Source organism: Suricata suricatta, chromosome 9, assembly GCF_006229205.1.
Source record: "Suricata suricatta isolate VVHF042 chromosome 9, meerkat_22Aug2017_6uvM2_HiC, whole genome shotgun sequence".
NCBI lineage: Eukaryota > Metazoa > Chordata > Mammalia > Carnivora > Herpestidae > Suricata > Suricata suricatta.
Window position 1 is genome coordinate 109,635,376 of NC_043708.1, and position 13,330 is coordinate 109,648,705.

At 55.4% G+C, this 13,330-nt stretch overlaps 1 protein-coding gene across 1 annotated transcript in view; it reads right to left on the reverse strand.

Moving 5' to 3' along the window:
• HCN4 (hyperpolarization activated cyclic nucleotide gated potassium channel 4) overlaps positions 1–13,330 on the reverse strand; it is a 41,240-nt gene that overhangs the window by 27,623 nt on the left and 287 nt on the right. Inside the window, exon 2 of the mRNA XM_029952271.1 lies at positions 13,025–13,323. Coding sequence (XP_029808131.1) covers positions 13,025–13,323 — 299 coding nt within the window. The remainder of the gene's footprint in view (positions 1–13,024; positions 13,324–13,330) is intronic.

Here is a 13,330-nt window from a genome sequence, read left to right on the forward strand (position 1 = left end):
AGGGCTCTATTTTTAACCCACCTCAAACTCTCTGACTCAGAATCACAGGGTTCCCAGGTAGCTGCTCCCTTGGCCCGCCCCGCCGCCTGGGGCTGCCTCCAAAACACATTCAGCACCAAGGGCATCTAGTGCTTGGTTTATGGGTGGCTGGCTGGGAACTGGGCCCATTTTTATTTTCTAATTTTTCTATGTGCCTTGAGGAATGAAATTTGTTTTTGAAGTCCCAAAGAAAACCCATTCTGCCAGGCTTTTACCTAGACACAGGCTGGGATGCACGAGGTAGGGGTGGGGGCCGGCAGCTGCAGTGCTAATAGGCTCTCTAGTGAGGCTGAGGCAGCTGGTCCAGGGACTACACCTAGGAGCCAGGCTATAGCATATGGTAGGGAGGTTAGGCATTCCAGGCTTAAATACCTGGCTGTGTGGCCTTGGACAGATCACGCAACCTCTCTGAGCCTGTTTTCTGCTTTAGTGCAGAATGAGAACATTAATCCCACCTCACAGATTCTGGGAGAATTCAATGAGATATTTATAATATGCTACACAGTGTAAATGCTCAGTACATGCAGGTTGTTATCACCACCATTATTATTCTTGTGACCACTTAAGACACAGGGCCTGGCCTGAGGGCTATGGGGATACTGACGTGTGTGGACTGGTCCCACCACAAGGAGCCTTCAGTGTTGCGGATGGACAGACCCACTCCAAGGGGAGATGACGGTCCGGACCAGTACCAGGAGCAGATGAGGCCATAAGCAAGTGGGGGCGGGTAGTGACAGGATGGTCTGGCTCTGCAGTGTGGGCTGGGGCTGGCTGGAGGGGAAATTCAGCCAGGCTTGAGAATGTGGATGGAGAAACAGGGAGCAGCACAGCCTGCTGGGCACTAAATACCCCAAGCAGGACGTGGCCTGAGTGTGTCCACCGGTCAGGAAGGTCAGTGTTGAGGTTACGGGAAGGAGGTTCATGCTGCACAACAGAAGGACTGTGGGCGAGGGACGTAAGAGTCTTGGGTCTTAGTCCCCTCTCCATCTCTCACTTGCTGTGAGCCCTGAACAAGTCCCTGCCTCTCAGAGTCCTTCTCTCAGTTTCCTCATTGATAAGAGAGGGTGGAGCCAGACGATCTCTAAAGACTGGCCAACTCCATGCATCCCTGCAGTGCGGAGGCTAACAGGGCCAGCCACAGGCAGCTGGCCAGATGGAAAGCTCGCCGAGAGAAGAGTATAAACCTTAGAGAACTCTGACACCCCGTCCGCCACCCCCACACTGGTCTGCAGAGAAGACGGGGGCACCCTGAAGGCCAGACTGAGTAGTCAGGGCTCTTCTGGGGCCATGGGAAGGGAAGCCATGAAGGTTGCTGAGGAAGAGAGTTCCTCCAGGGACGGGATTGTGGCCGCACCTCCTCAAAGGCACAACTGAGCGCAGGCCCGGCCATAAGGAATACCAAGATATCAACCCATTGCTCCTCTGATGGGCTGGGACTTCCTCTGGAGACCCTCAGGCTGTGCACAGACACACTAACAAAAGGGTAAGCACATGCAGACATACACACACGTGTACAGCAGGGGTCATTTACTCTATAGCGCACCCAGCTGTCAGGATGCTGTGTGCCTTCAGGCTAGTGACCTGACCTCTCTGAGCTTCACCTAGCTCACAAGACCATTTGGGGAAAAATGGGGAGGGAGCTAGAAGTCACCCACCCAGCTTACAGGAAACAAGGAAGGCTCAAGCACAGCTGTCCCCTCAGGAGAATGGAACAAAAATAGCGTACTGTTGTGGAGTAGCACGCAGACTCAACCTCAGGGGACCTTAGGTAAGGGCGCTCACCTGCTCCTGAATGAGAGCACGCCAGTGGGAAGGGGGAAATGAGATGGATTCAGGGCAGAAATGGTGCTCTGGTGACAGATGAGGCTAATGAGGACAAGGACACCGCGGGAAGGCTGCCCCGCAGAAGGTAGCTTAATACTGACTCTGGGAGGGTCTACATAGCCCCCTTCTTGCTGGGATGGGGGTTCCCTGGAGATGCCTGGGCTCTTGAGGACATGAGCCAGATGAAACTCCACTGCCTTCCGTCTAGGAAAACGCAGAGTGACAAGGATGGAGAGTGAGGGCCGTGTTCCCTGGGGTCCCACCAGCCTCGAAGTTTTATGATTGCTAACAGAAGGGAAGGTAATGACTCCCCAGAGAGGGTCCTCTCATAAATGGGCTCGGATGGCAGGCTGGGGAGCAAGCGTTTCACCCCCAGGCTCTGGGGAACACCGGAGGGCTGAAGCAGATGAGGTGCAGGCAGAGAGCTGCAGAAGGTGTGCCCGGAGAGGGCCTTGGGGTGCCCAGTTCACTGACTCCTAAATGACAGAAGTAGAATCACCTGGGCCCCACAGAGGGAGGCCCAGGCATCCCTAGTTGCACACAGCTCCCAGGGGACTCTGAAGCCTGCCAATCTCAGCTCTGGGGTCTTGCTAAAAGCCAGCCCCTCTCCGGAAGCATTTTCAGATGAGGAAAGCCAGGCAAAGGGAGGTGAGGCTTCAGCTTGGCCCTCACAGCTGGATGGGGCAGAGCAGACGGTTCACGGCCCTCTTATGGTGGGGGCCGGGGCCTCGGCTCTGTCCCCAGAAGCTGTGGAGCGACACAGCGGGATGAGGACTCCGCAGAGACTCTGGGCTTGTTGCACCTCCTTCCCCTGCCAGCTCCGAAGCCTGGTGGTGTTGGCCTGCCCCCAGGACCCCTCCAGGCACAGCTGTCTCCTAAGACCGGGCTCTCCACGGATCCTCACATCCAAACTCCTCCAAGGCAGGTCTGAGCTTCCAGGAGGGAAAGACTGTTCCCCAGGAGAGATGGCTGGGAGAAGGGGGCTGGGGTTTGCCCAGGAACAAGAAAGAGAGGCCCTGGTCTGCACTCCCACAGGGGCCATGCTCTAACGGGGGTGCTCAGTAGATGGCATGGTGCCACATGACGCGTTGGGGGCCCCGGCCCCCAGCACTGAGAGTTAGCAGAGCCTCCGCAGAAAGAGGCCGGCGTGTAAGGAATTCCCACAGCCCCAGGAGCCCAGGGTCTGCACAACTCCAGGATCATGCCTAGATAGGCCTCGGCGGAGTCTCCGGAAAGAGGGAGGGAGGTTCTCATCAGCTCTACTCATCAGCAGCGCTGTCCCTGCCCTGCTGGCTCAATTTGTACTAATGGGGTCAGGATTACGGGTTCAATACCTATTTGGGCAATTAGCTTTGCTCTCTCCTCAGCCTCAGACTGAGGCCTAACCCTGGACACTGAGACAGGAAAGGACTTTGCTGAGGTCACACAGTGGAACAGGAGGAGGGCCAGGAGGGCAAAGTTGGCGTGGAAGGGGTGGGCAGTTACAAGCTAGGAAAGCTCGGGGTGAGAGGCCTGGGGCGCTCCAGGGCGGGCAGGCCGCCACACTGCACACGCAGGCCCTGGCTGCAGTCTTCCCTGCTTGCCCATGTTCCTTCTAAAAGGTGCCAGTGGCCCTGTGGGCTTGAGGGTCTTTCCTGTCCCTGCAGAAAAACAAGCACTTTGTCTCCTCCGACAGACGATATGTGGGAGAAACCCCTGGCTGACTTTGGCCATGAGTGGCTGGGGACTCACGTTAATCATTGACCGGGGCTGCTCCAGCCTGCAATAGGGAACTGCAGGGTAATTACTTCTGGGCTCCAGGCCACAAGCTCAGAGACACTAATGCGGTGGCAACACCTGCCTTCCGGGCTGAGTACAGCCGGGAAAGGAGGTCTTCTCAGAGGTTGTGCAGCTGGGGCCAGGAGAGCCGCCTGGGCCACAAGAACCCAAAGAGTCCAGAGAGACCCACATATGCCTGCAAGCAATGCACGCATACACCGACAGCATCAGGGGCAAGACCCGGGGCGGCGGGGTCAAGGTCCTGAAGGGTGAAGGGCAGAGCTTAATGAGTACAGCTCTGAAATGGCACCTGGGTGGCTCAGTAAGTTAAGCATCCAACTTTGGCTCAGGTCGTGGTCTCGCAGTTTGTGAGTTCGAGGCCCGCATCCGGTAAGCTAGAGACCTGCTTGGGGGCTAGGCACTGACATTGCAGAGCCTGTGTAGGATTCTCTCTTGCTCTCTCTCTCTGCCCCTTTTTGCGCCCACTCTCTCTCTGTTTCTCTCTCTCTTTCAAATAAATAAATCTTTAAAAAAAAAAAAACAGGCAGATTTGGAGTAAACTGCTCTTAGTGCTTGCCAACACCCACCCCAGTCCCTTAGCTCCATATTCCAAAAACCTGCTTCCAAGCCAGTGTGCTGAATGGGTCTCTCTCTTTACTTCAAATCCAGCTCAGAACAGCTTCCTCCAGGAAGCCTTCCCTGACCATCAATCCATACTGATCTACCCTAAGAGGAGCTGAAACCCTACTGTCTTCTTTGCCAGGTAGGTACTGACCCCCATCCTCCATAGTGGGTGAAAAGAGTCTTAGAATGGAGCATCTGGTTTCTGAGGGGTCATGACCCCCTGCCCCATTCCCACCTTAAGGCTGCCCCCGCCCAGGCCCAGAAGACAGTGTACTACCCAGCCCCATGTTATGTATTAATTTCTGAAAGCCTCTTCACGCAGCCATAACACGTCCACCCACACAGATAAATGCTTAGACAGACAGAAAATCATCCACAGCCAATTATCAGGCCCCCACAGCTGCCGTGAGCAGACCTGTAGGCCCTGCTGCTGGCTCCGCAGTCTGTGGAGCGGGGAGTTCGGTGGGGCATGGGGAGCCCCTCCTGGCATACGCCTCTGCCCAGCCCTGAGCTGGAGCCACGAGCTGGCTGCCTGGCTGGGAAGCCAGACACCAGCCCCAAACAATGCGGGATCAGCGTGGGGCGGGGAGCCGTCACGTGTGAGATTTGGTGGCTCCGGCGGCAGCGGCAGCAGTGGCATTGTTGTTTATTTATAATTTGTGCTTTACCTCCCAGAGAGGACTGGAGGCAGCTGGCTCAGACACTAAGAGGTGTAGGAGCTCAGGGAGCCTGAAGAAGGGGAAGGACACGAGGCGGGATGGGCCACATGCCTACCTCGCCCCAAGCCCTGGGCACCTCAGGAAGGTACTAGCCTCGCTTCTAAGACTGTTGGAGGCCCCCGGTTCCTGACCTCAGACCAAGGCCTTATCTTTGTCCCAGGAAGAACCCTGATCCTGGTCACAGTGTGGGTCCAGACTGCAGCCTCAGATAGAGCCTCAACCCTGGACACACACAGAATCCTAAACCAGGACGCTGCTTCCTCACTTCTCCGGAAGATATGAGGAACAGACCACATGTCCGCCTATTTCTCTGGTGGAGAAAACACAGATACCACTGGCTGCTCGTCCCCCTCCCCTGGGAACCCTAATCACTCCTATTGAAGAACAGGTGTATCAACAGCATCTGGATGTAGTTCCAAAATCCCAATGGCCTCCGCACCAGTCAGGACCCTAATTCAGCAGCCCCAGGGGCAGAGCAGCCCCCATGTTGTGGGGGGAGGTCAGGGCAAGCATGTCTCTGCCTGGAGATGGTGCATCTTCAGATATGGAAAGACTCCCTTCTCACTGGATAAGCTTAAGTTAAGAAGGGACTGTGAAAATACGTATCATCTCAAAATTCAGCATGGAGCTGGGGCCACCAGAAAAAGCTCCAGTGACAGACCATTCAGGACCTCTAGCCGGGGTCTAGGGGTGGACTGTGGAATTTTATGGTCTTTGCAGCTAGATATTACATAACCCACTTGGGTTCCGGTTTCATCTCTGACGGATTTATTCTGTGACCCTGGCACAGTGGCCAGTGGCTTCCCTTCTCTAGTCTCCCCTTTCATTTTAATTTTTTCTTATTATTAGAGACAGAATGCATAAGCAGGGGAGGGGGCAGCAGGAAAGAGAGAGAGAATCCAAAGCATCCTCCAAACTCAGCGCACAGGCTGACTCGGGGCTCTACCCCACGACCCTGGGATCCTTACCTGAGCTGAAATCAAGAGTCAGATGCTCAATCGACTGAGCCACCAAGGCACCCCTCTGCTCCCCTTTTATAAAATTGAGGCTTTAGACCAGGAGCTTGCTAAGGCTTGTCCAGATCTGGTATTCTGAGGCCTGTTAAATTTCCCATCCCAGCTCAGCCCCATCTCCCGTAGCCCCTCCTCACCAATCATGTGTGGTCAAACATTATCTCCTGTTTTTATTCTCCGGAGATGTTTTCTTGAACTCCTCCTGTAATCTAGCTTTTTAAAGCTAACAAAAAAAAAAGAAGAAGAAGGGAGACAAAGAGGAAGGAAGGAAGGACGAAAAGGAAGAGGGGAAAAGGCATAAGAATGTCTTTACAGTGCTAGAGACCAGGTTCAAATTTCAGTTCTGGTACTTCATGGCTGCATGATGTGGGGCAAATCTTTTTTTCTCCCATCGGAGACTCAGTTTCTTTATCTGGAAGCTGGGGGTAATAGAACCTATTGTTCAGGGCACTGTGAAGAGTAAATAAAATATGAGACATAAAGCTTCTGGCACTTTGGTACATGGTATGGATGATTCACAAATGGAAGCTATTGATCTGTGAATCCACCTGGCTTTGGTCTCTGTTGGTTTGACTAAGGCTGTAAACTCAGAAGCCTACAAGGGTCAGGCAGCTAAAGTGCATGAATGACATGGCTGGGTATAGGACCTTAGGGACAGTGGGCAACTGGAGAGCAAAAGTCAGACTAAAGGGGGCAGCCTCTAGTCTGCTCCTGCTGCCTGCGATGGCGTGGGAACACGGGGCCAGAACTGCCAGAGGTCCCAATGTTTCAGGACAAGCCTGAAAGCCAAATTTTTATGTTACATCTTTCCATTTTAAAACACCATCTCTGATTTGTTATGACACACTATGCTACACAAACAGAACACATCTGGGTGCTGTATTTGGTCCATGGGATGCTGCTTAGCAACTTCTCATCTAAGTACTGCTGTCACATCTTGAGTACCCTTGGTGACGGGGAGCTCACCACCTCTTTGTGCCGCTTCCACCCCAATTCTGGGCAGGTGCTGATGATTAAGAGTATCTTTGAGTGGCCTCCTAGGCTTTGGGATCACAGATTTCCAGGGCCCTGGCAATGCTTTCTCAGTAAAGCCCGGCTGGCAGAGAACATCCTCTCCAAAGCCAAGGCAATGCCCCTGTCCTCTCCACAGCCTGCTCTGGCTGGGAAATGTGGATTTTTCAACATCCCCTGGGCCCAAGCAGGACCGCCTGGCCGGCCTTAGTAGCCCTTCTATTAATTAGCAACTGACAGTAGCAGCTTTGTCAGAGTCCTTGAGCCAAGGGGTGTCTGTGCCGGAGCGGGCTGCCTCCTCGGGTGAACGACAAGCCTCCCCCACCCCGGGGCAGCCGGGGATGCACCTTCTACTCTGGGTGAATTTCCCCACGGTGGCCAGTGTTGTGACAAGGGCCACTCAGGTTGCGAGGACACTGCCAGCTCTGTCATCTGTATGTACACTTGTGCCTTCCAGGGTGGGAGGGGGCAGAGAGAAGTGACAAGTCCAGCCCACCAGGGAGGCTGCTAGGCATGGTGTGGGGCAGTGGAGGGGGTGTTAAGATTCAGACAACCCCCCTCCACCGCAATCTCAAGGCAACAAGGCAGCTGCTGTTACTGGATGTCTCTTCCTCTTCCCAGGCTGCCACTGTCACAGTCACCTCACACCGACTCTCTTACCCTGACACCTCTCTGGACTCTCTCACTGACATCTGTTCCTTCCCAGAAGGAACAGCAGCACAGCGGTCACTGCGCTCCCTGCTCCTGCTCCTCCAGGCCGGCCCGTTCCTCTGGCCCTTTGCGTGGGACAGAAGGCACCCAGGCCAGGGGTCAGGATGGATTCATAAGGGCCCTCTGGCCACCTGGCCTGCCCCTGTTCATTCCATCCCAACGGACCCCAGGGCCAGCAGGGTCCAAGACGCAGTGTAGGCAGGAAGAAGGTCTGTGAATCCAACACTCTCAGACTTGTGGCTGACCTCTGTGGCTGAGGGCTGCTCAACCCAGTTCACAGAATTCACGCTGCTGTGCTCAGTGCTGGGGGCCAATGGGAGAAGACAGAGTCTCTGCCCTCAGGGAACTCGGGGAACCCCTGGCCAAGCATGGAATATACACACGATCCAAACCCTGGTCCTACAAGCTTGGCTCTGGGCTGGGCACCAGCAGTATCGGCATCACCTGAGCACTTACCGGAAACCCAGAATGTCAAAACCCCACCCTTAATTCTGACCTAATGAGTCCGAATCTATAGTTTAACCCGATGCCCAGGTGAGTTGGATGCCATGGCAATGTGAGAAGCACTGCATCAGAACAAACAAAGAGCTCCATCCACACGCCTGGAGGTGTGTCAGGCAGGGACAGTTGGGTGACAGTGGCCGTGGTGGCCTGAGAGGGCATCCCAGAAGACCCAGGGGCCCTACAGCATGGGAGAGGAGGGCAGATGAACAGGCAGACAGGCAGACAGACATCCCCAGCACAGTGCGAGGCAGGCCACCTGACAGCCCAAAGCATCACAGCTCACAGAAGCTAAGGGAGCGAGCAGGGCCAGGGCCAGGCAGGGGAGCGGCCCCCAGCCTCATCATATAGTAGTCAGACCACCAACTGAAGTCTTGCAAGGGGAGAACCCGGAGCCCAGCCCTCCCCTCCCAGGCGATGCAAGGGGCCTGGCCCCATGGGCCTTCGGTGCACCTTGCATCCTGGGAGCACCTCGGCCCCGAGCTGGGTGCTGGCTTCTGCCACCAGCCCAGCCTCATCAGGTTGAGCACGTCCTCATCCCTGGAGAATCCCGCTGCCCACTGTGCCAGCTGACAGCACCGCCCAGGCAGCTCACCTTGGAATTCCCCTCTGCACCAAGGCGCCCTTCCCCCTCCCTTGGCGCCGCAAGGCCTGCAGCTCCTTCCGGCCCGGCTTTCTACCCTTCAACATGGAGTGAGCACCTATATTCCTATGTTCCTGCTAGCGGGAGCAGCGTTCTTGCCCAGTGGCCTCCAGGAAGGCCTACCCAGGGAGGGGCCTCAGAACCCCCCCACCCCCAGAGCCAGGCTGCTCCCTCCTTCCTCCTTACCACCTCCTATGCAAACGGTCCTGCCCCAGGTCGAAGGGGAGAGGGATGGGCATGGGACTGAGGAAACAGAAAAGTAACTAGTCCCCAGAGTGCCTTCAGGCATCTGACTCTGCTCCATTTTCATTTCCATCTTGCCAGATGTGGGAGGCCCCCGCCTCAGGTTATAGAGGGCCCCAGAGGCTAGCACTTGCCCCTGCCAGAACAAGCCTCTTTTCTGGGATGGTCTAGACAGAGTGGGGTTCACAACTTACATGGTTTTCAACTTAGGGAGTCCACAGACCCCAGAAATTGAGTGTCCTATTGTGTCTGAATATATGTGCATTTTTCTCAACAGAGACCCTATAGTTTCCAGCACATTCTCACTTAGGTCTCTGACACAGGTTCAGAACCATGGTCTGAACCAAGGACAGCAGCCCATCTGGTCCACTCAGGACAAAGGGAGGAAGGCAGGGAGAGTGGGGGCGGTGTGGCTCAGAGCGGCATTACTGGGCTCTGACACAGCGCTGGAGCTGTTTACCTCCACAGGGTGATGTACAGCTGTGCAAGTCGTGTCTGACGTGGGTGACATAATTCCCATTTCTCTAGGTGGGGAAACTGAGGCTCAGAAAAAGCTCATAATCCCAGCAGGGCCCCACAGCAGACAGGGCTGAGCAGGTGATAGGAGGTGGGCAATGGCAGTGCCTGGGACCAGGGACCAGCACAAGAATTCAGTTTTAAGCCACCTTTGGGACTTATCAGGGCACTGGCCCCATTTACATGACTTCAGAACCCAACTGTTTCTGCCCCTAAAAGGCCCTTTCCTTCCTTTCCTTTCCCTTCCTCACAGCCTCAGAAGGCTCAGGCTAGAAGAGGGAGGGGCTGAGAAGGGCCAACCTTCTGCCTGCCTCCACTCTCAAGGCCAAACTAGAGTTGGAGGCACAGGAGTAGCTCCAGTACAGACATCCCATATAGGGACGTCCGTACCAGCCCACATGTCCACCCACATAGCCCCAGGACACCTGTAGAGACAGACACCTAGGCGTACACACCCCCAGGCAAACCCCCTGAGCCTGACACTTAAAAGCCCAACAGGCTTGTGGGTCCCCACTCCTTTCCTCTCTCTTTGAAAACCCACTGTTTTATCTGCTCTGGGTTCCTACTGCCAAGCCCGGGTCCCAGGACATGGCTCATGCAAAAGGAAGGACGAATCCAGGACCCAAGAGCCCAACCAAACCTTAAATAAAAGTTTCAGAAGGCAACCAGGGAAAGGGAGACCAGACAAACACACAGGAGCCCTGGAGTATCTGAGGCCATGGCAAGGAAAAGCACAGGAAGTCAAGAAAAGTTCATTGTTAGACATGGCCCAGGTTCTGCGGGGCCCACAGAGCACAATCTACTCCGGCCCTTGGAAAAGACACCCAACCTTCCTCCCCCAGGAATGGGAGATGCCGGAAGCAGCCCGTGACAGTGAGCCCTGAACTCCAAACCACAAACTCAATCTATCATGGTTTGCTGGCGATTCTTTATTAAACCAATTCGGCTGGATCAATGCTTCCTGCCCGTCAAAATGATGAATAAGTCCTCAACTGGCTTGAGCAATGCTTGCAGAAGCTCTTATGAAGGCTGAGCTAGGCAGTGCGGATTGGCTCTATAGAGAAGCCCAAGACCAGTGGCTGAAACTCAAGGGACTGAGGCTTGGGGTGCTGGGGGTGACACTAGTTTGGTGGGTTTGCTAAGCTCAGAAGACTTAGCCAGGCCCTTGTCTCTTTGGCCTTGTGCAGATGAGACCAGCTATTTTGGCCTAGAGGTATGACCATTGCTCCTCCAGACACACACAGATGGTCTTTCTTGGATTTCTTTTCTGACACTCCACCCAGCACCAGAGAGCTACAAGGCTGCACACAGAGATGTGTGCTTCCAGCTACCTGTCCCCGTTGCTTGTTGCACAAACCCAAATTCAAAGCCCAGTCTGACCCTTATCCTGTTGCCCATTTATCAATCCTGCTGCATCCACCCTTCCCTACACACACCCCCACCCGGCCCCGCTCCGCCATGTCCTAGGCAGCCTGTAGTTAGTGAGAGATTCTGCAGTCGGGGGACTGCAGACAGACATGCCAAGATGGGCAGAGTAAGATCAGGAAGGCGGCGGGAAGCACCCCATTGATGCAATCAACCCTGCTCTTCGCCACCCAGGATAGGGAAGGTTCGGTTCCCAGAAGGTGCTCAGTCAAAGCCTGCTGTCTTTGAAGGCCAGGCATGCCTGGGGCTTCCCCCTTTTACCCCCACATGCCAGGTGAATGGAGAACCTTGAACAGAGACTTTCAGACATCAAAGACAGTGAGGAAATGAACAAGGGGAGGGAAGGCCCCTCAACAATCTCAAGTGGTTTGATACTGGCACAGCCCACCTGCCACCACCACCCAGAAGTTCAGAGGGAGGAGCAGAAGCCCAAGACACCGAGAGGGTCCAGGAGATGCAACCCCTGCCCACTCCTCCCTAGCTCAGGCTGGGATCCTTAAGTCCCAGTACTGACCAGAGGGAAGGCCACACTAGCAACCTGGCCCTGGGAACCAGCCACAGTTCCTGATGGGAGGAGCCACATCTGCTCACTCAACTTGAAGACTATGCTTGTCTGTTTAGCGTGTCTCTGGCCTCCCACACCCTCTATAATGGGAACCCTGGATATTAGGGTTAGGAAGAACAGTCCCTCAAAGAAAGAAACGGGGAGGGGGGCTCTGTTCACCACTATTTTAAGCCATCGAGTGTTGCCTGACTGGTCACTCCCAACACAAGAAATCTCTCTCATTGGATGGAAAATGGCTTTGCTCTCATTATAAACCTGGCTTCCCTAGAGTTTGCAAAGAGGGCTCTGGGTTGGCAAAACGCTCGTTTATATTGGCAGGCAAGCAGGGTAGGCAGGGAAGGGAGCTAAATAGGGGGCAGGGCTCAGAGAGAGAGAGAATGAATTAGACCCAGTTTTAAAGGGTGAATGTTTTTCAGACCCTCACTTCTGTCCTATATATCGGGAAAACTCAAGGGCAGTTTGGGGGACCTTAAGATCTCGACTGGGATAGGGGGGGCATCCCTTATTTCAACTTTAGAGGCAATCACCAATCTCCTGTTTTGCAGATACCTCCACGGACTCCAAGTGGTATCTACTCCATCGGTGGCATCTGACTCAGGTGATGGGGGAGGGGGCAGGGTCCTTCTCCCTGACTGACACTTACACCATGTGTTTGGGGACCCGTGAGAGTCCTAGTAGCTGATGGAGCTTGGACCACTGGGGTGATGATGGGGTACACAATGAGCTTGGGGTCACAGGACAGCTGCTTGTCAGTCAGGACACCAGGCATCTTCCCTGACCACTGTGAGCAAGGTCATTCTGTCCTGCCAGGTGCCCGCTGCTGGCCCACCACTTGGCATGAGGGTCTGGGCCCAGGGTTAAGGTGGGCATGGTGGGCGTCTATCCCGGACTTGAAGCCCTAGTGACCTCACTCCTCCAGGGGCCTAGCTCTCCCTCCCTAGCTGCAGTTTCCAAAGACACCAGAAGGCGATACTAATGCTTGGGGTCAGTGCCCAAGGAGCTGGCCCCTCTGCCAAGAGGTCTGTCTCCCTTCGTGGCCCTGCTCTTCTAGCTGAATGACCTGGAACTGCCTCTAGGATGGCCACCCTGACTCTGCAGCCCAGAACAGGAAGGTGGGATGTGTGGCTTAAAGTGGCAGAGCCTTATCCTGGCTGCCGGCAGGGCTAGGCCAGGCTGGGAACACCTTTATAGTCTGCCTCTAATGTGGCCCAGACCCCTAGAGGGCAAGAACTGGAGCCTGGAACACAGAAGAAAGTTCCCAGCGTGGTGCAGGAGGAGGTCTGGGGGTGTCTTGGTGCCTAGAGGCGCCCCACTTCTCTCGGAGCTCCCCGCGCGAGGAAGGAAAGTTAACTCTGGCTGAGAGGCAGGGCTGAGAGAGGAAGCATGCCAGCGACCGCTCAGGGAACCCACAGAATCGTCTCGGCCTCCTTACCTGAAGTCGCTGTAGGGGTGGATAATCCAAAATCCGGCCGACTTCACCCTCTCCTGCTCGCGCTCCACGGCTTTCTGGCTGCCAAACATCCTCAGGGAGAATTTGTTGACCCCGGGCTGGAGCATTGCCCCGAACTGGCGCTGCATGAAGCCGGCCTGGCCCAGGCGCACCTCGGCCTCGGGGAGGATCTGGTCGCCGGCGGCCGCGCCTCCCTCCACTTTGATAGCGGTGTCCGCCGAAGGCTGCTCGCAGGAGGCGGAGGCCGGCTGCGGCTGCTGCTGGGGCGGCGGCGGCGAGGCTGCGGGC